Source organism: Callithrix jacchus, chromosome 4 (genome assembly GCF_049354715.1).
Source record: "Callithrix jacchus isolate 240 chromosome 4, calJac240_pri, whole genome shotgun sequence".
In the NCBI taxonomy this organism is placed as follows: domain Eukaryota; kingdom Metazoa; phylum Chordata; class Mammalia; order Primates; family Cebidae; genus Callithrix; species Callithrix jacchus.
In genome coordinates, this window is record NC_133505.1 from 94,899,312 (window position 1) to 94,925,618 (window position 26,307).

Consider the following 26,307-nt stretch of genomic DNA (forward strand, 5'->3'; position numbering starts at 1 on the left):
TGGGCAGTAAAATGTCCTTCATATTTATCTTGTAAGGAGAATTATGATATATTATAAGCACTAATTTTAAAAAAAAAGTAAACTTTACCTTTCTTGAAATACAGATGTCAAAAAATGGCTTATTTCTGACACTAAATGGTTCCTGTGTTTTGTCGATGAGCCCAGTCTTCATTTTTTCATGCCGAGGATTTATAATTTCTCGTTCTATACACTGCAGACGAACATTAAAATCACAATCTCCAACTGGCTGTCCCTGAATTAAATAAAGAATTAGTTAAACTTTAACATTAACAATTGTTTTATCAGCATAATTATCAAGGCTGCCACACTGTACATAGTGGTCTGTGTAAATAGCATCCTCTGGAGTTAACCAGTCAACAGCCTGCATAACCATTTATACCGGTCCTAATAGTTTGACTAACAAGAGAATTGTCTAAAGACACAGAGAGACTTATTATAAAATAAAATTGCCTAAAACAGTATGAGAAAGTGGCACGATTATACTTTGTGTTAATTCAAAGATTTCAAATCTAGATGTGGTGGCTCATAGCTGTAGTCCCAGCACTTTGGAAGGCTGAGGCAGGAGGATCATGTAAGGTCAGGAGTTTGAGGCTTGCCTGGGCAACAGAGCAAGACTACTACCCTCAAATTTTAAAAAATAAAAAATAAAATATTTCACATCTGAATTAAAGTATTTAACATACTCACTATTTATAGGTATAGAGTCATTAGAAAATAGAAAAATATATATACTCCCTAGTCTTTTTTCATTATGTATATAAATTGGTTAAAACCCTAAAACTAAAATCCACAGAATTTAGAAAAGTACTAGCCAGTAACACACCAAAATAAATAGCACAGTTATCTACAATGTTTTTTGCTATTTAAAGTGCTAACTCTACAGACATCAGTAAGTAGAAGACAAGTTTCAGACAAATACACCCTCAACTCTGGAAACACAGAAAAAGTTTACATAATACGTTCAAAGTTATACAGTTATGAAGATGTTTTCTCAAACACACTTTCCCTTCAGTGCTCTTAAAGCATATATGGTTTGAACTATGAAATAAAAATTACATGAACACTTTTTGTATGAACTGAGGGTGGGGCTAGTCCTAGCCATGCGGCATACACAAACTCACTTATAACATATTTTCTGGTTTACAGTAATCATCCAGATTAGTAGTTATCACTTTAATGGCACATAAGCTACTCTTCTTTTTTACATTGCAACTGGACACCCTTACATGCATTTTTCCCCCGTGTTTTCCTAACGTAAACTCAACCTAATGTTTACATAGGAGTGGCAGCACTTGCTTAAGGAGTAAAGATTAAATGTACTTTGGGAATGTCTCTTTCTCAACTTTAGAAGGATGACAACTTTGATATTCAGCAAAGAATAAGGAATGAGACAAACTGAGAGGTATGGGGTAGCAGACATTCTCTTTACATAAAGGCATACAACTATCTATAAAGGATATTTATTGGGGAAATGCTAGTAAATAACCATACAGTCCATGTGTCATCTTTTCTATGCAATCAATATCATCAACATGGTTGAAAAATCTAAAATGTTAGGCTTGTTCATTGGATTTATTAAAGGAATTCAGACACCTATAAAATTGAAGTAGAATAAGCAAGCCCTCTTTTTTGTTCTTAAAAAAAAAAAGACTAACAACTGTTTAAACATATGTAGTCTACATTCACTCCTAGAAGCTTTCCACCTTTATTCATATATTCACCAAGTAACAAGAATAGACTGAAAGCAAGTTCACCTTCAAATCCACAATGCCTGTGGGCAAAGTTAAGCTCTCAACAGATAGGTGTTGAAGCACTGAGAAGAGGCTACAGGAAACACTCAATAATTATTGACTAGCTTGTCTCCCTGTTTTCAGTTCTTACTCCCTTCAGAACACTATCCATGCTGCCACTAGTTATCTTTCAAAATAGTCAAAATATGTTCCTACCATTACAATGAAAACCCTTTTAACAGTGCCTTATTACATAAAGAACTAAGTTGAAATGCCTTATTCAAGTAATCTGGCCCTCTACTTAAACAATCCATTCTCATTTTTTGCTATGACCCACACCTTTATCATCCATCAAGTATACTAACAGGCCAGGTGCAGTGGCTCATGCCTATAATCCCAACACTTTGGGAGGCTGAGGCCGGCAGATCGCTTGAGGCCAGAAGTTCAAGACCAGCCTAGCCATCATCGTGAAACCCCATCTCTACTAAAATTACAAAAATTAGCTGGGCGTGGCTACACACACTTGTGGTGTCAGCTACTCAGGAGGCTGAGGCACAAGAATCACTTGAACCTGGGAGGCAGAGGTTGCTGTGAGCCAAGAACGTTCCCTGCACTCCAGCCTGGTCAACAGAGTGAGACTGTCTCAAAAAAAAAAAAAAAAAAAAGTATGCTAACGAACCACCTAATGCTTCTGACCTCCATGACTCAATCCTTCAAAACTAATTTGTGTCACTTTCTCAGTCTGCAATTCCATGCTTCAGTGACTTAACTATACCCAGGGAAGTTGGAATACTCTCCTCTTAATACCACTATATCCTTTATATACCTTTGTTATGTTTACAATTTTAAAAATTATTTCTTTACATTTGTATTTCATCAATAAAAGTAGTGTACAAATTTGTTTTAATGTTATATATACAACAATAAAATATTATTAAAATGTTATGTTTTTAATGTAAAATGTTATAAAACAGACAAAATAAAACAATAGATGAAACTTTTTTTTAAAGTTCTCCTATGTTCTTCCAGAAGCCAGTACATAGCATGTGAATTCTTTTTTTTTTTTTTAAAGCCTACAGCACCCAGTATTCCCAGGCAGTCTCCCATGCAAGTAGCATGTGAATTCTTTAAAGGCAAGGAATTATGGCTTATTCATCTTTGCATACCCAGTACATATGTACTTGACATATAAAAGATGATCGATGCTGAGAGTCAGAGGGTGAAAAGAAAAAGATGATTGATGAAATTCTTTCTGGACAAGCTCATAAATAAGAGACTGAAAAAAAATGTTAATACTATTCCAAAAAAATTCTTTTTCTAACAGTGGCCCTGATTTGGTGATCCAAAATAAATAATGTTGTTAATTATCCATGAAGACTCCACAGTAAATTAAAGAATTAAATATATGATACTTTCAATTATAAATACATCCCAATATCAAGAATGTTTAAAAAAAAAGTGGCTTAAAAATCATGAAATACGGTAATACACACACAATAAATATGTACTGAATCAAAAATTCTAGACCTAAAGACAAAAAAGCATAACAGTCATTTTTAGAATAAAATATGGATTAACTTCTTAAACAAAACAAAAAGTACAATATTTGGGTAGGTCTGATGAGACTGCTTTCATTAAAATTAAAAACCTCTGTGCATCAATAAACACTGATTTGGAAAACATATTGCCACACATATAACCAGGAAAGGAATAGCATCCAGAAAAGATAATTGATTCCTATATATTAAGAAGGGGAAAAAAAAAAAAAAAAAAAAAACAGAAAACCAAATAGAACTTGCAATTAAGTTACAAAAGAAAAACACAAACAAATAAAAATAAACCTCAGAAATATGTTCAACTTCATTAGTAATCAGGAGAAAAAAAGACAACCAAATAGAAAAAAAAAAGAAGATTGTATTAGAAGATTATAGAAACTTGCAATCAAATCACACAAATTCCAAACAAGTAAAAAAAAAAAAAAAAAATGTTAAACGTAAGAAACATGTTAGTAATCAAGGAAAAGCAAATTAAAACAGGATGATACCATTTCACACACATCAGATTAGCAAAATTATAAATGATAAAACCAATTGTGGCAAATTGGTACAACTATTTCTGAGAGAAATTAAGCAATGTAGATAATATTGCTGAAGCTGCGGGATTCTGATTTGATCACAATCTCCATGATATAATGACAGATTAGAGTTTTTAAGAACACTTCCCAGAATGAGGGAATTACATTCCAAGAATGAGAACAACCGTCCTAGAGAAATTTTCACATGTGCACCAGAAAAAACATATAAAATTGTTCAAAACAGTAGTAATTATAAAAGCAAAAAAATAGAAACCCAAATGTTCATCAAAAGACAAAAGAATAAATTCTGTATATTTACACAGTGATAAATTCTGTATATTTACACAGTGTAATACTCAATGGCAATTGAAGTAAATGGACTAAATCTACACATATTAGTACAAAAAAGTCTCAACAAGACAATGTGGAGCAAAAGTCGGCTATCGTGGTACAGAACAGTAACATTTATATAACATTAGAAACCTTGCAAAAGTATACCATACATATTTTACAAATATACACATAGGTAGTAAAAGTATCTGAAACATTCATGGAAACAATAAACACCAAATTCAGGATAGAGGCTCATTCTGGGCAAGAGATTTGAGAATAGGAGAGAGGTATAACTAAGAAATTTCTAATGTATTCATAATGAATTATGTCTAATTAAAAAGAAAGTGGAGCAAAAGTATGAAGCTTTGACAAATCTAGGTGGTCAGTACATGAGTATTCCTTATATTATTTTTTAGACTCTTATATATGTTGAAATTTTCCATATTTTTAAAAGTATCAGAAAACAGCTATCTAAAACAGAGTACTTAGCTAAGAAGTGAGAGTAAGCCTAGACTGAACATGTATTAAAGCAGAACTCAATATCAAGAGGCAAAAGACACAGAACTTCCCTATTCACAAAGAAACAAAGCCACCCCACCCCTTATGTCTAGTTATAGACCAATGAATGTTATTCCAAAATCTGTGATAAGATTAAGCCAATTCTGGAAAGCATCACTTTTGAGGAATACAGTAGTCAAACAGAACAAATTAAAACTTGATGATTTCTGGCCCTGAGGCTCTTAAATTTGAAGCTCTGTGTTTTAAATACAGAAATTCAATTAAAAAGTAAGATGTGTGCATTAAAAATTTCCAGGAAAAAAAATGCCTTTTAATAACCTGAATTAATGCAATCCGGAATCTTAATACTGGAATTTATTGCCCATTCAACAGCTCATAATCAGTTTCTCTTTTATTTTGTTGCTGTTGTTGTTTTGGTGATAGAAATGAACTCATGAGACTTAAAAGAAAAAAAAATCAAGTGCAGGATAATTAAAACCAAGAAATTTTCATTTTATGAAATGCTGTCTCATTTCCTCAGAGTTAAGTCATTATTCTTTACTCACTTGAAGTTAAAGAAACCTAAAACAAAGAAATGTGCAAAAATTAGCAATAAGAGAAAGAAATGGAGATATAAAAGTATTAACAAAAAGATAGCCAATGAGTAACCTCAGTCACAAATTTTCTTTCTTACTATCTCTTAGGCAGTAACAGAGACTCTTTATTTGTCAAAAATACATCCGCTATTTCAGTAATAACTTTTATTTTATAAAATATAGGTACTCACATTAAATTTAATTATGTCATATATCAAATATCTAGGAACAGCCTGTCCATTTACTCTGTCGATAATCATCTCCTTGAAAAAGAAAAGAAGGTAAGTTTCTTCATACATTAATAAACATTTTTAATTTGACTGAAATATAGCATACATACAGTAAGCACATAAACCATATACAACTTGATGAAATTTCAAAGTGAACACACTTGTACCCAGATCTTATCAATAAACTGTCAGCGCCTCCATCCCCATCATGCATTTATTCAATATTGAAACAGAATCACCTGATAATATCTCATCATATTTTCATATTTGAATTTCTATGCTACATTTTGCTTTATGCTTGAATTACTAAGCAACAGTTAAGGGTAGGGAGACTAGAAATCTTAAATTCTAAAATCAGGATCATTTTAAAAAATATTTTTGTTTAATCATTAACGCTTTAAATTTTGTTTTATGCAATTACTTTAACCATAAAATCTAAGACAATAAATGGCACCCTCAGTTTAATTCGCATGTAATCCATGTGTTCTTTCTTGGTTTTATGCCACTTTACTAGGCTTTGATCAAAGGAAACGACAAGAGAGCACGAACAGATCACTGCAAATCTACCATAGCCATTAAGAAGTCAAAACAAAATCTGCAGCCTGACAGAACAATGTCAAAGATGAGGACATTAAAAGAGGACTACAGGTATAAAATGGAGTATTATATAAAATTTTAATTATTAATACATTTTTTATCTAAAATAACTTTTCTTTCCTCATATTCTTTCTAGGAAACCAGGTAGGTTTTCTTGCTATCTAATTTTATAACAGAAATTCCATATACAACCATCTAAAATTACAAAAAGAAATTGATTTAGGAAAAAAACATTTTGTTGTTGTAAGAAACCATTACCTAAGCCTAAGTAGAAGGAGTATAGTTATTTCTACTTGAAGAATAAGAGGAAGTTTGGTAATAAGGTACTGATCATTAGCCGCATCCTCAAAGATGCAGAGGACATTTTCCACCAAGATAGTGGATAGACCAAATGGTATAACAAAGACATGGAAAAAGACAGCGTGGGATAAATTGTCCAAAGCTGAGTATCTGTGATCAGCAATCACAACAAAAGATGAGACTGAAGACAGAGGCATGCTTCAGATATAAAGATTATTATACTGAATAGTTTGGCTCTTGTACTACAATTAACAGGGAACCACTGAAACGTTTTCAAAATCTGTCAGCCTTCCATCTCATCTCTGTAACTCATTCCTTGAAATCTTTCATATAAGGCCCCCTTGGTTCTGATCATCACAGTCCACAAAGGTGATGAAATGCTCTGAAATTAGATAGTGGTCTTGATGGTACGACCTTGTGAATATACTAAAAACCACTGGATTGAACACCTTAAAATAGTGAATTTCATAGTACGTGAATTGTATCTCAATTTAAAAAAAAAAAAACCTAAATCAAAAAAAAAGAAATCCTAAAAGCAGTTCCAGATTGAAGACAAATAATGGAACCCCAGATACACGACATATATTAAATGTCAGCTACATATATATATATATAGGTTATACATATTATATAATTATTAGCACAACAAAGTTACTAAAGGGATATTTCCTTTTAACATAGAAACGTAAAATGTCATCTCTCTTGTTTGTTAATTTTCCCCTCTTTATGTTTACAGACTTTCTAAAATTTCAACAATAAGCATGCAGTGTTTCATAAAAAATTAATAGTTGAAAAAGACATGGAATTTTTCCAAAATTCTTGCTATTAACTTTAATGATTGCTACATTCTTATCTTAGTCTCAATATTAAATTGATTAAATTTCACTGATTTGTTACAAGCTAATTAATGCCATGTTTCTAAATTCCTGTTTTCTACATTGTATAGGTCAAGGAACATAATTAAGCAAAGCAAAACAAAAGCTTCAATACTCACATCTGACAGTCAGACAATTAGGTGGTTTGAGTCATTCTTGGATTTGGAATTTTACAAAAACAATTTGCACATGAAAATGTAGAAAAAACAGGAAACTACAGAGGACTGTTTTAATTAACTAACCAAAAAAAAAAAAAAAACAGATATGGCAACTATAATTCTAGTCCAAGTAAACTGACATCATGAATCATATTGCTATTTTCAAACCTCACAAGAATCTATTATGCTGCTCTCAGTTATCCAAGTTTGAGGTGAAATAAATAGTATTGCTAAGTTAAATCTGCAGATGGTTAAACATCTAATTTTTAAGCATTATTTCCTACCTAGAATGCCCTCAGCCCATGTCCATCAAAAATCTCTTTCTATAGAAATCTTTCTGTTTCTAATGCCAACTCCTACATAAAACATATTTAGTTCCTGACTAACTAGATGTGATTTATTTCTCCTCTAAACTACCACAAGACTTAAATACCTCTCTTTGGTTATTGTTTTATTCAAAGGTGTCTTTCATCATTACCATTCATTCTCCACCCTACTCAATTAAGCAAAATGTCTCAAGGGTGAGGCCTTCTCCTCAACCCTTTAAGCAATACCCATACTCTTGGTAAAGCAATTCATAATAGGCACTCAACAAACATTAGTTCAGTTATAAGCTATACTAAACTTTGTGACAAATGCTGTTAAGTCTTTTTCTTTCTTATATTTTATTATTATAATGCTTTAAAAAAAGCACCTTAAATAAAGACAACAGAAACTAAAAATGTTCTGGCTGTTCCCACGAATCAACTACCACAGTTACCACAAATGACTGTGACTTTTATGTACTATACAACTCCAAGGGTGCCAGTCACATTAATTATAATATGATAGTTAAATCTATATACATGTACACATGTATATACATCATTTTTATTAGAAAACGATATTTTGTTACACATGCTGTCATAAGAATGAAAATTTACTATATACAGGAAAAAATACAAAAATCAAAATGTCCAACGAAAGGGGACTGGTTAAATAAATTACAGAACTGTTTCTCAAACTTGCCTAATCAGAATCACTTGGTCACTTGTATGGTTATGTAGGCCCCTGGGAGATTCCAATTCATAAGGTCTAGGATAGGCTGTTGGAAAGGGTCATATTATTTAACAAGCAATTTTTTGACCCTACACTTTTCACAATCAAGATAGTTTAAAAACCCCAATTTATGGTCTCTATACATACAATGGTAAACCATTCAGACATCCAAAATATATTGCTAAGTGGGGGGGGGGGGGGGGGGAGACAAGTTACAAACCGCATGTAACATTTGTTTCTTTTCATGCAAAATTATATGACCATCCATAGGTATACATATTTGACCAGAGCACTCATTTAACACCCTTTCCACATCTTTAACAAATTTCTCCACTAAAGAAAATATCTCAAAGTCCTAATTATATTCAAAGATTCAGTCGGCAGATCACTCTCTAAAAGGACCTAATTCAGTGTAAAAACACCTAAGAAATAAATGAAATTTAACATCCTAATAAAAGTTAGATTTGATTCAAAATTTCTTTACCAATAGAAATACACATTTATTTACAAGGAAAAGAAAAATGGCAATGTTTAATTTCATATTATATATAAATATGACTTACACCATCCAAGAGAGTATTTGATAAATGCATACGAAGATCTTTACGAAATGGAAATTCCAGATTTGAAACATGAAACACGGAATTGTCTCTATCAATCATAAAAACTTCATTTGTGCCATCAATCAACATCATGTACCTGTAAATGAAATATTAAAAAGTTCATATTAACAGTATAATATCAAGAACAGGGTCATGAGAAGTAACAGTTAAACTGGTTTTACATAGACCTTAAACATGTTTGTAGACTAATGTTCACTAGAGTGTCTCTATCATGCAGATTAAAGTATCATGAATAATAATTTTTTTTTTTGAGACAGAGTCTCACTTTGTCACCCAAACTAGATAGCATACAGTGGGGTACAACCTTTGCTACCTGCAACCTCCACCTCCCAAGTTCAAGCAATTCTTGTGCCTCAGTCTACAGAGTAGCTGGAATTACAGATGTGTACCACCATGCCTGGCTAATCTGTTGTTTTTTCTTTTTTTTTTTTTTTTTTTTTTTTAGTAGAGACAGTGTTTCACCATGTTGACCACGCTGGTTGCAAACTCCTGGCCTCAACTGATCTGCCCGCCTCAGCCTCCTAAAGACCTGGGATTACAGGGACAAGCCACCACACCTAGCCCACAAATAATCTTTTTTTTTTTTTTTTTTTTAACTTTTTTCATTTCCTATAGAAAACACAGAGTATAGGGAAATCTAAGTTTTTTGTGGATATAATGTGATATTCAAGAGCATATGAATCCATCCTAACAGAGAATGGTTCTCTAATTTTTATGAGATCTTAAACATTAAAGTTTTTCAAAGTTTACAATACACACATATATAAATGTATTTTATTAACTCAACAACTATATGGATTAGGTATTATTCTCTCCACTTAAAAATTGAAAAAAAAAAAAAAAAACATGTAGGCCCTTGGGAGAATCCAATTTGTAAGGCCAGTAAAACCTTATGAAAAACGTAAGTAAAAAACATCAGTGATTTGCCTTTTGCCAGACTTCAAATTATCCAGTGCTCTTTCTACCACACCTGTTAACAAAACAGCTAATCCCTCTCTTTGAATTAATATCATTATATAGCCAGATACCACAATATCAGGTATAGTTTTTCTTCTCATTTATGACTATAAAATTAAAATATGTTTAAACACAGCCATAAGATTTTCAATTAGCTCTCATCTTCTTAAATTAAATCAATATATGGAGGAATTCCTAGACTTAACAACCTGTCGTTCTTCAAATGGTCAGGTTATCATCACTAATTTCCCATCAGTAAATCAAGAATGGAGTTGTATTTCACACCAAATATAAAGTCCACATGGATTCAAGTTGAAGAAATTACAGTCTGGGAGGCTATGCTACCAAACGGATAACAGGAAGAAGACTTGGGGTGAAAATGAAGATCATATCCAGGGATCAAAGTCTTAAAAGAATGAGGAAAAAAAATGAGAGCAAAAAAAATTAGAAAGTTAAAAGGCCTAAACTGCAAGGAAACAGCATCATTTTGTTAGGCTGTTTTTGTTTGGTGTTAAATGAAAGAAAGGAAGAAGAGTAGTCTGGAGGTACCACTGAAAATCAAAGAGAACACTGACCAGACTGTCCAACCTCCTACCCACAAAGTACATGAGGTTATGTCCCAAAAAAAAAAAAAAAGGCAGCAACGACTGAAAGATGTAGCTGAATCAAGTTAAGATTAGAGAATAGAAGACATATTTAATGAAGAAATGCAAGCTGACAGAGTATATGGAAGCTACTATAACAGTGGATAATCCGTTAACCTCAAACCACTGTTCTGAAAAGCAAAGTACACATGTATAGGATAGGTGAGGAGAAACAGGAGAGCTGATGAAGGAAACACAAGTGTACAAACAAAATGGAAACGAGCAGAACGGAAGACCAAAGGGGCTTATGTTTTTGGATTAGATTGTGAAGTATGTTGTTCTTTGCTGTTTCCAAAATTAGTTCCACAAAAAACAGAAAAGAGAAAAAAGAAAAACAAAAACACATAAAAGAAAATTTTTAAAATATATTTTTTATAATAATGATAATTAGTTCCAGCAGGTGTCTGGAGAGCAGATGGAGAGCTCAGACCCTTGCTATAATAGATGCAGCCCTACTAGATGGGGAGCCTGGAGACTCAGGTTTCACTAGGAAAAATAAATTCAGCCTCAGTCTGGCTGACCGTGTATCTGAAAGACTCCTAGACCAAATGCCAGGCCAGCCAGCACATAGACGACAGGAAGACTTAGTTCACAAGGCCTTCTTGCACATGCTTTTCAAAAGCAGCAATTCCTAGTGGGTAGAGACAATCTAAGCTACTAAGAAGAAGTAAGCTTTGCCTTGGATTATGTTTCAAAAGGAATTTAAATCAACAAAAGTGGCCAGGTATGGTGGCTCACGCCCATAAGCCCAGCACTTTGGAAGGCCGAGGCGGGTGGATCACGAGGTCAGGAGTTCAAAACCAGCCTGGCCAAGATGGTGAAACCCTGTCTCTACTAAAAATACAAAACTTAGCTGGGCTAGCTGCAGTGGCAGACACCTGCAATCCCAGCTACTCGGGAGGCTGAGGCAGGAAAATCGCTTGAACCCAGTGGGTGGAGGTTGCAGTGAGCCAAGATCGCACCACTGCACTCTAGCCTGGGCAGCAGAGCAACACTCAGTCTCAACAATAAATAAATAAACAAACAAACAAAAGGAAAGCTCAAATAAAATACCAAACAATACAAAAAGAGGGAATCCTCCTTAACTCATTTTATAAGACCAACATCATCCAGATACCAAAACCCGGCAAATACTCAATTAAAAAAGAAAACTTCAGGCCAATATCCATGATGAACACAGATGCAAACATCTTCAATAAAATACTGGCAAATCGAATGCAACAGCACATCAAAAAGACTACTGATCACGATCAAGTAGGCTTCATCCTGGGGATGCAAGGCTGGTTCAACATACGCAAATCAATAGATGTAATCCATCACATAAAAGGAGTCAAACACAAAAACCATATGATTATCTCAAAAGATGCAGAGGAGGCCTTCGATAAAATTCAACGGCCCTTTAGGCTAAAAACTCTCAATAAACTCGGTATCGATGGAACATATCTCAAAGTAATAAAAGCTATTTACGGCAAACCAACAGCCAATATCATACTGAATGGGCAAAAACTGGAAGCATTCCCTTTGAAATCCGGCACTAGACAAGGATGCCCTCTTTCACCACTCCTATTCAATATAGTACTGGAAGTTCTAGCCACAGCAATCAGGCAAGAAAAAGAAATAAAGGGTATTCAAATAGGAAAGGTGGAAGCCAAATTGTCTCTATTTGCAGACGACATGATAGTATACCTAGAAGACCCCATCGTCTCAGCCCAAAATCTCCTGAAACTGATAAGCAACTTCAGCAAAGTCTCAGGATACAAAATCAATGTGCAAAAATTACAAGCATTCCTATTCACCAATAGCAGACTTAAAGAGAGCCAAATCAAGAATGAACTGCCATTCACAATTGCTACGAAGAGAATAAAATACCTAGGCATACAACTAACAAGGAACGTAAAGAACCTCTTCAAGGAGAACTACAAGCCACTGCTCAACAAAATAAGAGAGGACACAAACAGATGGAGAAACATTCCATGTTCATGGTTAGGAAGAATCAATATCATGAAAATGGCCATACTGCCCAAAGTAATTTACAGATTCAACACTATCCCCATCAAGCTAACAATGACCTTCTTCACAGAACTGGAAAAAAACACCTTAAACTTCATATGGAACCAAAAGAGAGCCCACATAGCCAAGTCAATTCTAAGCCAAAAAAAAAAACAAAGTGGGAGGCGTCACACTACTAGACTTCAAACTATACTACAACACTACAGTAATCAAAACAGCATGGTACTGGTACCAAAACAGAGACATAGAGCAATGGAACAGAACAGAGGCCTTGGAAGCAAAACCACACATCTACAACCATCTTATCTTTGACAAACATGACAAAAACAAGCAATGGGGAAAGGACTCCATATTTAATAAATGGTGTTGGGAAAACTGCCTAACAATGTGCAGAAAGCAGAAACTGGACCCCTTCCTGACACCTTACACTAAAATTAACTCTAGATGGATTAAAAATTTAAACATAAAACCTCACAAGAAAGAAGAAAACCTAGGCAAAACCATTCAGGACATAGGCATAGGCAAGGACTTCATGACTAAAACACCAAAAGCAATGGCAACAAAAGATCTAATTAAACTTCAGAGCTTCTGTACAGCAAAAGAAACAATCATTAAGGTGAACCAGCAACCAACAGAATGGGAAAAAATTTCTGCAATCTACCCATCTGACAAAGGGTTAATATCCAGAATCTACAAAGAACTAAAACAGATATACAAGAAAAAAACAAACAAACCCATTCAAAAGTGGGCAAAGGATATGAACAGACACATCTCAAAAGAATAATATATGAGGCCAACAAACATATGGAAAAAATGCTCATCATCACTGGTCATTAGAGAAATGCAAATCAAAACCACATTGAGATATCATCTCACACCAGTTAGAATGGTAATCATTAAAAAATCTGGAGAAACAGATGCTGGAGAGGATTTGGAGAAATAGGAACATTCTTACACAGTTGGTGGGAGTGTAAATTAATTCAACCATTGTGGAAGGCAGTGTGGCAATTCCTCAAGGATCTAGAAATAGAAATTCCATTTGATCTAGCAATCCCATTACTGGGTATATACCCAAAGGACTATAAATTATTCTATTATAAAGACACAAGCACAGGTATGTTCATGTGGCTCTGTGTACATTAGCAAAGATCTGGAACCAACCCAAATGCCCATCAATGATAGACTGAAGACTGAACAACGAAAAGGTGGCAAATATACACCATGGAATACCACACAGCCATAAAAAATGATGAGTTCATGCCCTTTGTAGGGATGAATTTGGAAACCATCATTCTCAGAAAACTGACACAAGAACAGAAAACCAAACACCACATGTTCTCACTCATAGGCGGGTGTTGAACAATCAGAACATGTGGACTCAGGGAGAGTAGCATCACATACTGGGGGCAGTTGTGGGTGGGCTAGCGGAGGGTAGCAGGGCATGGGGAGCGTAGGGAGGGATAACATGGGGAGAAATGCTGGATACAGATGAAGGGGGAATACAGGCAGCAAAACACCTGGTTACGTATGCACCTATGCAACAACCCTGCATGACCTGCACATGTACCCCAAAACCTAAAGTAAAATTTAAAAAAAAAAAAAAGCAATGATGACATCATCTGCAAAATGGCATGGAAGACACACAACCCATCATGTTGTTAAGAACTTAGGCTGGCATTTTGCAAAGTTGACATTCACCAAAAGGGTATTTCAAGGGAAATAAGTTAGGAAAATACTATATCTTTCTCTTAGAAAATCAAGATATAGGCCGAGTGCGGTGGCTCACACCTGTAATCCCAGCACTTTGGGAGGCCGAGGCAGGTGATCACGAGGTCAAGAGATTGAGACCATCCTGGTCAATATGGTGAAACCCCTTCTCTACTAAAAATACAAAAAATTAGCTGGGCAGAGTGGCGCATGCTTGTAATCCCAGCTACTCAGGAGGCTGAGACAGGAGAATTGCCTGAACCCAGGAGGCAAAGGTTGCAGTGAGCCGAGATGGCACCATTGCACTCCAGCCTGGGTAACAAGAGCGAAACTCCATCTCAAAAAAAAAAAAAAAAAAGAAAGAAAGAAAATCAAGATATATATTAGGACATTTTAAGTTATGATAAAATATTTAAATATTTAAAAATATTTAAAGTCTATTCATCTTTCTTAATCCATTTTTTCCTAAATTTAATCCTGATATCTGTTAAAATATGACAGAAGTGGTGTTCTATACTTATAATTTGAGAAAAGATGACTTAAGTTAATAAATGTTACAATTCAGAAAGAATAAATGGTTTACTCTTATGATCATGTAATAATGATTACCAAAATTATACTTCCCCTTTCACTAACTGCCCAGAAGTTGAGAATTAAATTTTAAATTTAATGTTTAAATAAAATAGATATTATCCCAGGGTAAATATTTTACACACACACACACACACCCCTGTGTGTTTATCTTAGTATCAGATCTTTTCTTTTAAATCAAGTAGAGTATCAATCAAAAGAAAATAATTTGTGTGTACACACGTGTATAAACAAATTTAAAAGACTAAGGAAGAAAAAGCTTTAGAGGATGGAATTTACAACAAAGGCTAGCTTATAAGAAACACAACTTACATCTGCAGAAACACCTGAGAGATTATTTAGCACCTAGTATTTAGGGATTCTTCTGCACACATAAATTTTCAGGCTTTGGAACGCAAATTTCTGGGCTATGATTTTTGGTTTTAACTTCAGTCATTTCAAATCATATGCTCTTTTGTTATATGATACTAACAAAAAGTTATGAGCTATTTCATGTTAGGGAAGGAAGGTAAGGAATGTGGAAGTATTTCCACATCACTCAAAGTCCCTGAAAGCAGACAGATTTTTCTTTTCTTTTCTTTTTTGAGACAGAGTTTCACTCTTGTTGCCCAGGCTGGAGTGCAATGGCACGATCTCGGCTCACTGCAACCTCCGCCTCCCAGGTTCAAGCGATTCTCCTGTCTCAGCCTCCCAAGTAGCTGGGATCACAGGCATGCACCACCACCACCCAAGCAGCCAGATTCTTTGAAAAGAGGCAACTACCTCACAGACTGTCAGATACTAGCTTAATATATAACTGCAGTACAATATAAATTTCTTATTAATTGGGAAATTATCTCAACTGCAAATTTAATATTCATATTTATTAATAGGTATTTATATTATATTCATTCTCATTAAAAGGCAAAATTTAATTCACTATAAGATTCCTATATAGAAAATGCTAAAGTATATATACCAAAGGTATATGGACTACAGAAAAGCCAGATTTATAGACTAGTTTACTGTAAATGCAGGTTTTCTACCATAACTGGAAACAATCTTTCAGAGAAGTCACTGAGATGTGAGATATATAATTAAGTAAAGCCACCAAATTGTATTATTATACATTAATAAAATTAGGAAGTACATAATTAAAGAGGAGGAAAACTGATGGAAAACAGTAGTACCTAATAGCACCTTAGATTCCTAATTCACATTCCTCCCAGTATCTGAGAGTAAAATGGTCCTTAAACTCCTTGTAATTTAAAGTTATCACCAATTTAGACCCAACTCTGCTCACCAATTTAGGAATTTATCTTACACTCTATTAAGGCAGAAATCATATCTACTTTGTTCTTTCCCACAGCTTAAGTACCTTGCACAGTCTATGTGAATACACACTGAAGGAAGGCACTCAATACTTGTCAACCAAAGCTGTATGTACAAGAAAGTTCATCATAATATTTTATAACAGTGGAAAGGTGAAAACTCAAATGTCCAGCATTCAGCAAATAAGGAAAATAAATACTATATATTCATGTATAAGCATACCATTCCAGCATTTTTTAAACTATGATAAAAATATTCATTAGTATGGGAAGAGATTTACAATATGTTTAGTGCAAAAAAAGCAAGTTTAAAACCAGAATACATGAAATAACTACACGAGAAAGGAGGAGGATAAAACTGTATGTATATCATAAATATAGACAGTAAAACCTATACCAAAATATTAACAGTTACCATATCCATGTAATAGAATTATCAACAATATTTGCTTTCCTCATTATGCTTTTATGTATTTTCAAAATTTTTAGAAATAAACACAAATTGCTTTTAGACACAGGGGGCAAAGTTAAAGCTATAAGGGGGAAAAAGCCACCAAGCCAGAAATGTAGTCTATAATCAGACCCACAGAAACATTTTCCCTCTGCAAACTGACAATGAACTAAGACAGGATCCTAAACCTTCTTATTTGTACTACAGTGGTTTCCAAACAACAGATATTCCTTTTCTCCTATCGTAAGGCCGCCATACAAGATAAAGCCTTTCAATGAGCAATGAAAACAGAAAAACTGATCATTTACATTGAATTATTTCACCACCATCTCTATCTCTACCCATTTTTCCTAGCCACTATCAAACTTATTATGGTTTTTCTTTAAATTTTTTAATCAATTTTTTTAATATATGTTCAAGGGCTGACCTAGAGCCAGTCTAGATGACAGGCAGTACTAAATGCTAGGGTTGTTAACAGCAAATGGCACAGACTCTCTTCTCAACTTCTTATAATTCACACTCTTAACAAGAAAACAAGATATTAAATACTTCCAACCATAATACATATTAGAACAGTGAAGTAGCAGCTGCTACAGGAGCCTACCAAGGGAGAGCCTGTCAGGGTCTGGAGATCAGGGAAGGCTTTCCAGAGGAATTCATGCACAGCTGATAATAACAACAGGTTACACTTACTGAGCACTTACTATGTTCTGAACAAAAGAGCACTTTTATTAACTCTTTTACTAACTCATTTAATCCTTACAACAACCTTATCAGGTCCTAACAAAATTATTATCCCCATTTTCCAGATGAGGAAACCAAGACACACAGAAGCAACTTGTCCAATGTCATGACGCTGGCACAACAGCAACACTGATATTAAAATCTAGACAATAGTTTATTTGTACACCCTCTAAAGCATACTACCTCTCACATTCCATATGTAGGAGTCAACCAAGCATAGGCTGTAGTGTAGGAGAGGAAGAGAAATGAGGGAGGGGTGGGTTGGAGTATAAAGACTAGCAGGTGCACTGTCCTTCTGAGAGGATAGAATGTGGCCATGTTCTGGTAACTAAAAGGTTCAGAATACTGAAGTGTAAAGAGAAAGCAGGAAAATGGTGGGGCATGAGACTAGAGAAGTAACAGAGAAACAGGAATTATGAAAACTTTTTTTTTTTTTTCTGAGAAGGGATCTCGCTCTGTCATTCAGGCTGGAGTGCAGTGGCATCAATATAGCTCACTGCAGCCTCGAACCCCTGGGCTCAAGCAATCCTCCCACCTCAGCCTCCAAAAGTGCTCAGATTACAGGTGTGAGCCACCGTGCTCACCCTGAAAATTTTTTAAATCCCCCCCCGACCCCAGCTAGTTACCAGTTATTTTAACTTTTTCTTTTTTTTACTTTATCTTAGAAATCCGAAAACTACTTTTATGAGACAACAGAAACCACAATGCAGAATTCAAACCCAGGAGATGTAATACGCAAGTTAGTTACACAGATACTGGAAAGCTAAGAACATAAAACAAGAGTGAAGAAACTCAGAGAAGAATACTTGCAGGAAGCATTATGACCCACAGGATTCGGGGAACAAAATGGAAGAGGTCTGTTATTGAAAAGCTAGGAGCTTGGAGGAAAAGCATTATGGGCTTATGCCTGGAAGAGGGTGAAAGAGGTCCATGTGGCAGGGTACTCTAACCTCGAAGGAGGTGGCCGCAAATGGCCCTGTAGTTTAGGTTTGAATCCCTATGAAGAGGTGCCAAATGGAGGATGCTCAAACCACTAAGGGAACAAAGTCCAGCAGGTTAGGAAGTGATACAAGTGCCACTCTATATACCTAGGATGCCCTACCCAGAAGCTGGCATCTCTGAGAGGGAACAGCAAGACTGGTGCAGAGAGTGACAAAAGAAGTTGGAGAATGCAGTGATAGCTGTCCTGTGCTGCTGAAGGTGTCCTTACAGAAACTGGAAACAAGAGTAGGCCCTCCTCTCACCTTCCAAACTCCTGCCTGTACTCCCAGTGGTAAAACTCAACAGGAAGCAAGCTGGAAAGGGAGTCTGGGAAATGCAGGTTGCGAAGTCCCAGCCCCCAATACAGTATAAAAGAGTAAACTGGAACTCAGACACAGAGGTAAAATTAATGCAGACCACTAAAACGTTTTAAGCAAACTAATGACATAATCTGATCTGCATTTTAAAAAGTTCATCACCACATAATGTATATACCAACAGGGTAGGAGCCAATTAGTAGACAAAAGAAATTATAAGGCCTCTGAAATAGACCGTCTGAGAAATCAGCAACTAGAACAGTAGTAACAATAACTTTAGAGATAAATAAACTCAAGATATTCAAGATATAGACTGACAGGAATTCAATACGCTATTTACTGGATATGTGACCGAGAAAACGAGAAGTTCCAAATTCTGGCTTCAGGAACTGAGTATATTTACTGAGGCACCGGGCATTTAAGACGGAAGCAGTAATTGTTCCATTTTGTTTGGAAGAAATGACGGACACCATGAGTTGAGATGGAAACCAAAGGCCCAGCCTAGCAGGCTGGAAATAGGCTCAGGATCTAAACCAGACAATCCATGTTCCTTTCCCAAAACTTTTGACTTGAGTGAGTAACAGACAGGCACAAGAATAGTTTGCAAAATTATTTATAGGAACAGCAGAGACACTATCACCAAGTGCTAATGGTGGCTTCCTAATCAAAGTGTTGCTGTGCCCCGACCCTGGCTCTGGTCCTTGCTGCTGGCTTTCCTTGATTCCTATCCATTTTCCAAGACTGGTTCTCCTGAGAGCCTTCCAATATATTTCTTTGCATAAATTAGCCAAAATTTATTTCTATTGCTTACAGTCAAGAAGGCTAACAAGGCTAGGCGTAGTGACACACGTCTATAATCCCAGCACTCTGGGAGGCCAAAGTAGGAGAATCACTTGAGGCCAAGAGTTCAACATCAGCCTGGCCAAGACAGCGAGACCATGTCTCTATTTCTTTTAATTAAAAAAAAGAATGCTGATGGTTTTCTTTGCTGTTGTTTTTGCCCCAATATATACAGCTAAATGTAAGTAAGTTTAATATGCCTATGATGAAATCGCACTGTAATGTCTCTAATATATCCTTAATACCAATGATTACTAGCCCTTTACATAGTAACTTCACGCCAAGAGACACAGTATCTATTTACTATCCCTCAACATAGACAAGTGCATAATGCTAAGCCTAGAGTTTATTTTCTCTAGACATCTTTTCTCTCATAAGAATTTACTACCAAACCTCTGCTATTTCTATACAAGTTACATTTCCTCTCATTTCTATTCCCAACAGACTTGGCACACAAGTCCCTGAACGCTAATTCTCAAAGTTAAATTAGTATACAGAAATAAATTCAAGTATACTAAAATTTCCTATAAAGAAAATTCAGACCACTTTCCCAGACAGAATATATAAACCTTCCTGACATAGGAGCAGTTGGTCAGACCATGCCCTCTACTCACCAGCACCTTCATGTGTTCAAAAAACAAGAACAGCTGACTTGTCAAACTTCAGCTTTCTTCCTTCCCCATGGGGGTCATGCACATTTTGCCTGTTTCTCTCATTGCCTCACTGCTCAATAAATTCTGTCTCTGACAACCTCTTTTGCCAAGTTTTCCCATGTCTTCTTTAACCTGTTTTTTTCCTGTTTCTTTCAACTCTTTTTTAAATAAGAAAGATTAAGTATATTTTGCCACAATTTTTTTAAAAGAAAAAACAAATTTCTCCTACTCACCTCCTTTAACTTAGTTCCATTCATGAACCAACTAAAACCCTGATCAAAACTAGTGACTCATCTGCATCAAGCAAAATTTAAAGTAATAAGTTGTTTAATCCATCTAGACAATAATCAGTATCAAACCTCCTTCACAATCTCCTTATATAATAGTCTCTAACTCCTTCTTATCGTATACAATCCAATTCATTTTCCCCAAAGTTTTTAAATTATTCAAAATAGTTTTCATAAACTCCTTATGTTGCATTGGCAGTTTGCTTAATTACCAATGTTAAAACAGTACATTTTTTCATTTTTCATAGTATATATACATAATAAGTAATTAAGCTACCTTGGGAATAAGCATTATAGGCTAGTTTGGGAATCTAACTACCATTTATAATATAATTCCATAGAAACATAATCTAAACTTAATGAATCTTAGAAAAAGACTTCAGATAATTTAAACATCATTTGTTTGCATCTGTGATACTGTGAAATAAATATTTGTTCTTTAACCATTTCCTGGTATACAAATCCTAAAATCCTCTGACACATCAAAATGATGCTTTCTTGTATATCAATGAGTTGACTGATGGCTGGTAGCTCCTAGGTAGCTTCAGGATGGGGACGAGTCCCAGTAGAGAATAAGGCAAAATTAGAGTGTCGGGACTTTCAGCATCACCCCACATCCTCTAGGAAGGAGAAGCAGCTGAAGATGACATTGATCACCAATGGTCAATGGTTTACTCAATCACACCTACATAACGAAGCCTCTATAAAAGACCAAGGACAGGGTTTGGGGAGCTTCCAAACAGCTGAACACGTGGAGGTTACTGAAGGGTGGCACATCCCAGGAGAGCATAAAAGCTCTGCACTCTTTCCCCCATGCTTCATCCTACGTATGTCTTCATCTCTATTCTCTGTAATAGCCTTTATAATAAACCAGTAAACGTAAGTTTCCCTGAGTTCTATGAGTTGCTCTAGCAAATTAATCAAATCCAAAGAGGGGGCTGTGAGAACCCCAGATTGAAGCTGGCTAGTCTGAAGTTCTGAAGCCCAGACTTGCAACTGTGTCTGAAGAGGGGGGCAGTCTTGAGGACTTTACCTTACGTCATCTTCCCAGAAATTCAGTTACTCATAATTTAACTCATATTAAGGTCCTTAGTTTCATGTTAACAAATTTAAAAGAACACACACATATAATAACACTGTTTAATCATTTTTTTACTTTTTATTGATGCTAACAGTGAAATGACAACATAGCTCTAATACAATCTCTTTACCAAAAACTATCAAAATTTTCATTCACCAGTATAAAAGATTCTAACCCTATAGGTATTTTTGACTTATTGATTCTATAAGCACAGCAGGCCTCTTCAAAGGATGAGCTCTTCTTTCATACTCATACCACATCAATTTAAAGTCATGAAACAGATGTGACTGATTAAGGCTTTATAGTCTTAAATTCATGTTAAGCCCACAGCTCCCTTCTATTATGTGATCACTTATATGCACACAACAGTAATTACGCTACAACATGTATTATTTAATTTTAAACTGCAAAGCCCATTAACTTCCCCACCAATTTAATTGTCAAATTTATGTAACTAGTCTTTGATCTTAGAATGTTAATTGTATATTAAATGGCAGGCCAGCAGCATGCCACTGAAGATTTGAACAATTTGCCAATTTATGTCTTCTACATAAGCATAGCCATCTTTATTTTATATGTTGTTTTACCACAAATTTTTTTACTATGTCCTGTTTATCTAAACAGTTTAATCTTAATAAACGGTACTTGGTAAATTACGTCTATAGAAAAATCCTAAGTCAAAAGACTATAACTTTCATTTTAATGTTAGTTAATGCATCAAAAGTAAATTTTGAAGACCCAGAGGTACCTACCACAAAGAATCACAAAATTTCAAGCCTTATGAAACCACTATGTGTGCTTACATCTATTAATAGATTATTGATCATCTTCAAAATCTGTTTCAAGAAAGTCCCTTCAACCATCAAGATTTAGAATCTTCGGCAAGTCTTTCTGTCAATTTAAAAAGCAACGCTATGACAGTTTGGCAGGGCATGTGACCCAGTGTCAGTTTCTAGATTCTTCTCTCTATTCCACAAAATTAATGACACATACATAATATAACCAAATTAAGTAAGGAGCAAATATGTTCCAAATTACTCAACAATGTTAAAAAATTAATTTGCAAACCATCAATGGTAAAACTGGTAATAATTACGGGCTCTGATAAAAAATTCAAGTTCCAGAGCCTGTAACTCCAGACTTACTAGTGCTCGCTATCTAAATCCCTAAAAATCAAGCAGGCAGACTATAATCAAAAATCTCATCCAATATTAAGAACAATTCTAGCTGTCCGACTCCTAACTATAAGCTTTAACTTCACAATTACAACTTCCTTATTCTCTTCTCATTTTGCCATCCTCCACTGCTCAGAAATTTGTATATGTCTGTTTCTAAGCCTATGTAGCTATGCTACTATACTGTCCTGTCTCAAAATATGTATCTTCAAATTCCTACTCAAAACTCCCAGGAAATCCCCCATACTCCAATTAATAGGTCCTAGTCAATGCACTCCATCACTCCAATTTGCACAGGAATTATACAGCTACTACGTACAACAAATCATCACATCATGATGAATGAGAAGTATACAAGGAGCAAGTAGGAGTGTTAAAATCCAGATTAAGGATTTTCAACTTCATTTTGTAATTGGGTTGAAGTATAGTTGAAATGCAACAAACACTAATAAATAAAATGAACTGCTTACTCGTTTGCCAACATTAGTATTAAAAGTATTTGTACTACATACCATTATTACATGTTAATATACAGCAAAGAGGAGTGAAGATATCTATAGGCACAAGAGAAGGTACCAGCATAGAAAAATATACGGAACTCTACTATAGTGGCTAAGAACATTCATTCCATATCAGCTCTTACTAACTGTGCAACTCTGCACAAGTTACTTGACTAAGTGTCTGTTTCCTCACCAGAAGTTCTCACTTCCTCAGACGGTTTTAAGAATTAAATAAGTTAGTGCATTCATGTCCACAGCAGCCTTATTCACAAGGGCTAAACCAACGAAGCAATCCTAGTATCTATCAAGGGATGAATAAATAAGCAAAATCCAGCATATACATAAAATATAAAATTATTCAGCTTTTAAAAGGAAGGAAATTCTGATATATGCTATAGCACGTAAACCTTGAATAGCACTTGGCATTATGCTAACTGAAATTAGTCACAACTAGACACTGTATCATTCCCTATGAAGTACCTAGAGTACTCAAAATCAGAGACAGAATGGAGAACAGTAGTTGCTAGGTGAAATGGGGAGAATAGGAAGTTACTGTTTAATGAAGTACAGACTTTCAGTTATACAAGATTAAAGAGTTCTAAAAATAGATGGTGGTGACAGTTGCACAACAATATAAATGTACTTAATACCACTGAACTGCGTATTTTAAAATGGTTAAAACGTAAATTTTACGTTATGTGTAACTTACCACGATTTTAAAAATTGAAGAATTGAGTTAATATAGAAAGGATACCAGAATAGTGATTAATACGAAGTAATAAATGTCAGCTATTGTTATTATGTCCAAGGCAAACGGTACTTAATTAAGGCTAGATATAATTAGTGCTATGACTACAACTACAATTACTACAACTACTACTACTAATAGTACTACTTTACACAATCCAAGGAAGAGTTAGAGTTGGGGTTAATGATAAAACAAACCCTGAATAAAACAAAAAGGATCAGTTTAAGAACCCTATAAACAGCCATCCCTTTTGAACACAGAAGAGAAAGAGATAACTGAACACAGAAATTGTGAAATGTGGAGAACTGAATCACAAGTATCTCTGTAAAGGTACCCACAGACCACAAACCTAAACATATAAACATATTTACACAGTCAAAGGCAGACAACAACTACAATAAAATAATTCCTTCATTCATTTTTCTATGAATAGGTATAACCAAAGTAAATTTTGTAAAATCAGATGCTGCTCTGAGTGAGCAATAACTCAAAACAGAGAACTCATATTTAAAAAACTTGAATCAGGTGGGTCTCAATCTGTCTAAGAGCTTGTTTTCTAAACATTAGAATGATAAAAACAAACCTAGGGCCTAAAATATCCCAATATATGGAAAGAATTTCTTAAGATTTACTAACAATAATGGTACATACACAATAAACCCAAAAGCTAAAATACACAATGGAAAATGATCATCTTCTGGCTCCACAATCTATCTCATTAAAATAAAGATTAGTAAAATGATAACATAAATAAAATTATAATTAAATCTACATGGGTTCATGTTTCCTTTATCTACCAAAAAGAAATATAATAACTGTCATAACAACAAAAATTGACTGATAAAGTCTCCCCACTCTACAAATTTATAAAATCAACAGTATGTGGAAGTGCAACAGCAAATTATCAAAGCATACTTTTCACCTATTGAAAAGAACTGTCAAGTTAGGACTGAATTCATTTGCTAAGGGCAACATGCATCTCACTAACTGCCACCTGTGGGGGCTAGAATATGCATCCTCCTCCATTCACCAATCTTCAAAGACTTGGAGAATTATGGAATTATCAGGGCTGAAAGGGTTCTTATGTAGTCTCACATCCCCCAAGTAGTATGCACTCACACACATATTTATACCCCACCTCCATCCAGTCCTGCAACAATCCTAAAAGTTCTTAAGGCACAAGAAAAACCTCAAAGAGCAAAAAGTATTCACACAAGCACCACCAAAGAGACAAAACACTAGTTACATGACCTCCTCCAGTTTGTAAATGTCTGAAAACAAATTATACATTAACAGTCACTTTAAATAAAAACATGATTCACCTACCAAAGCAAGAAGTTTCTACCTCACAGACTAGATTTGAATATAATGTAGATAGCTTACTATCTCCTAAGGTCACTTAAACCTGTTTCTCGATCATCTAAAGTTCAAAATGAAAGGACTCTAACATAATATAGACATTAATAAATCAATGTATCCATTTGTTTATTCTTCTTCAAATCCTCAAAAGCAAATACGGATGGAAGAGAAAATCTTAAGACACATCTTAAAGACTTAAATCGAATAAAGTTAGCTTAACAAATGAGCTGCCATCTAATTAGGGGAAGAAGAAGATTTCTCTTGGTTTTAAGTATTTCCTTATCTGAGAAATATGACTCTTGTCACATTAAAAATTAAAAGTCCGCCATTACTAACTAGGTATGCCTTGAAAAAACCACTTGGTCTCTCTGGCTTTGATATCCTCATCTATAACCTGAGAAAATGGAGTCAGTTCTTGCTACTTACAATGTGGTCCCTGGACCAATAGCATTAGCATCTCCTGGAAACTTCTGAAAAACGCAGAATCTTGGACACCTAGACTTTCTGAATCAGAATTTGCATTTTAACAAGACTTCCAGGTGATTCACATGCACATAAAATTGTGAGAAGCACTAGATTAAATAACCTCAGGCCACCTTTAACATTCAAATTGCAAAAGAAAATAGAAAAGCCATGGCTAGGCATGGTGGCTCATGCCTGTAGTCTCAGGACTCTGGGAGGCCAAGGTAGGCAGATCACCTAAAGTCAGGAGTTAGAGACCAGCCTGGCCAACATGGTGAAACCCCATCTCTACTAAAAATACAAAAATTAGCCAGACATGGTGGCACACACCTGTAGTCCCAGCTACTCAGGAGGCTGAGGGAGAAGAATCACTTGAACCTGGAAGGCTGTGTTTGCAGTGAGCTGAGATCGTGCCAC

General features: G+C 35.0%; 1 protein-coding gene across 3 annotated transcripts in view; it reads right to left on the bottom strand.

Moving 5' to 3' along the window:
* The window catches only part of RNGTT (RNA guanylyltransferase and 5'-phosphatase), a 343,904-nt gene that overhangs the window by 223,848 nt on the left and 93,749 nt on the right, over positions 1–26,307 (bottom strand). For all 3 annotated transcript variants that reach the window (XR_013534377.1, XM_017971256.3, XM_002746807.4), the window contains exons 9-11: positions 9,014–9,149; positions 5,444–5,515; positions 89–253 (exon numbers count right to left, since the gene is read on the bottom strand). Coding sequence is in view for 2 of the 3 variants with exons in the window: in XM_017971256.3 (XP_017826745.1) it covers positions 89–253; positions 5,444–5,515; positions 9,014–9,149 (373 nt within the window). In the remaining variant the exon portion in view is untranslated. The remainder of the gene's footprint in view (positions 1–88; positions 254–5,443; positions 5,516–9,013; positions 9,150–26,307) is intronic.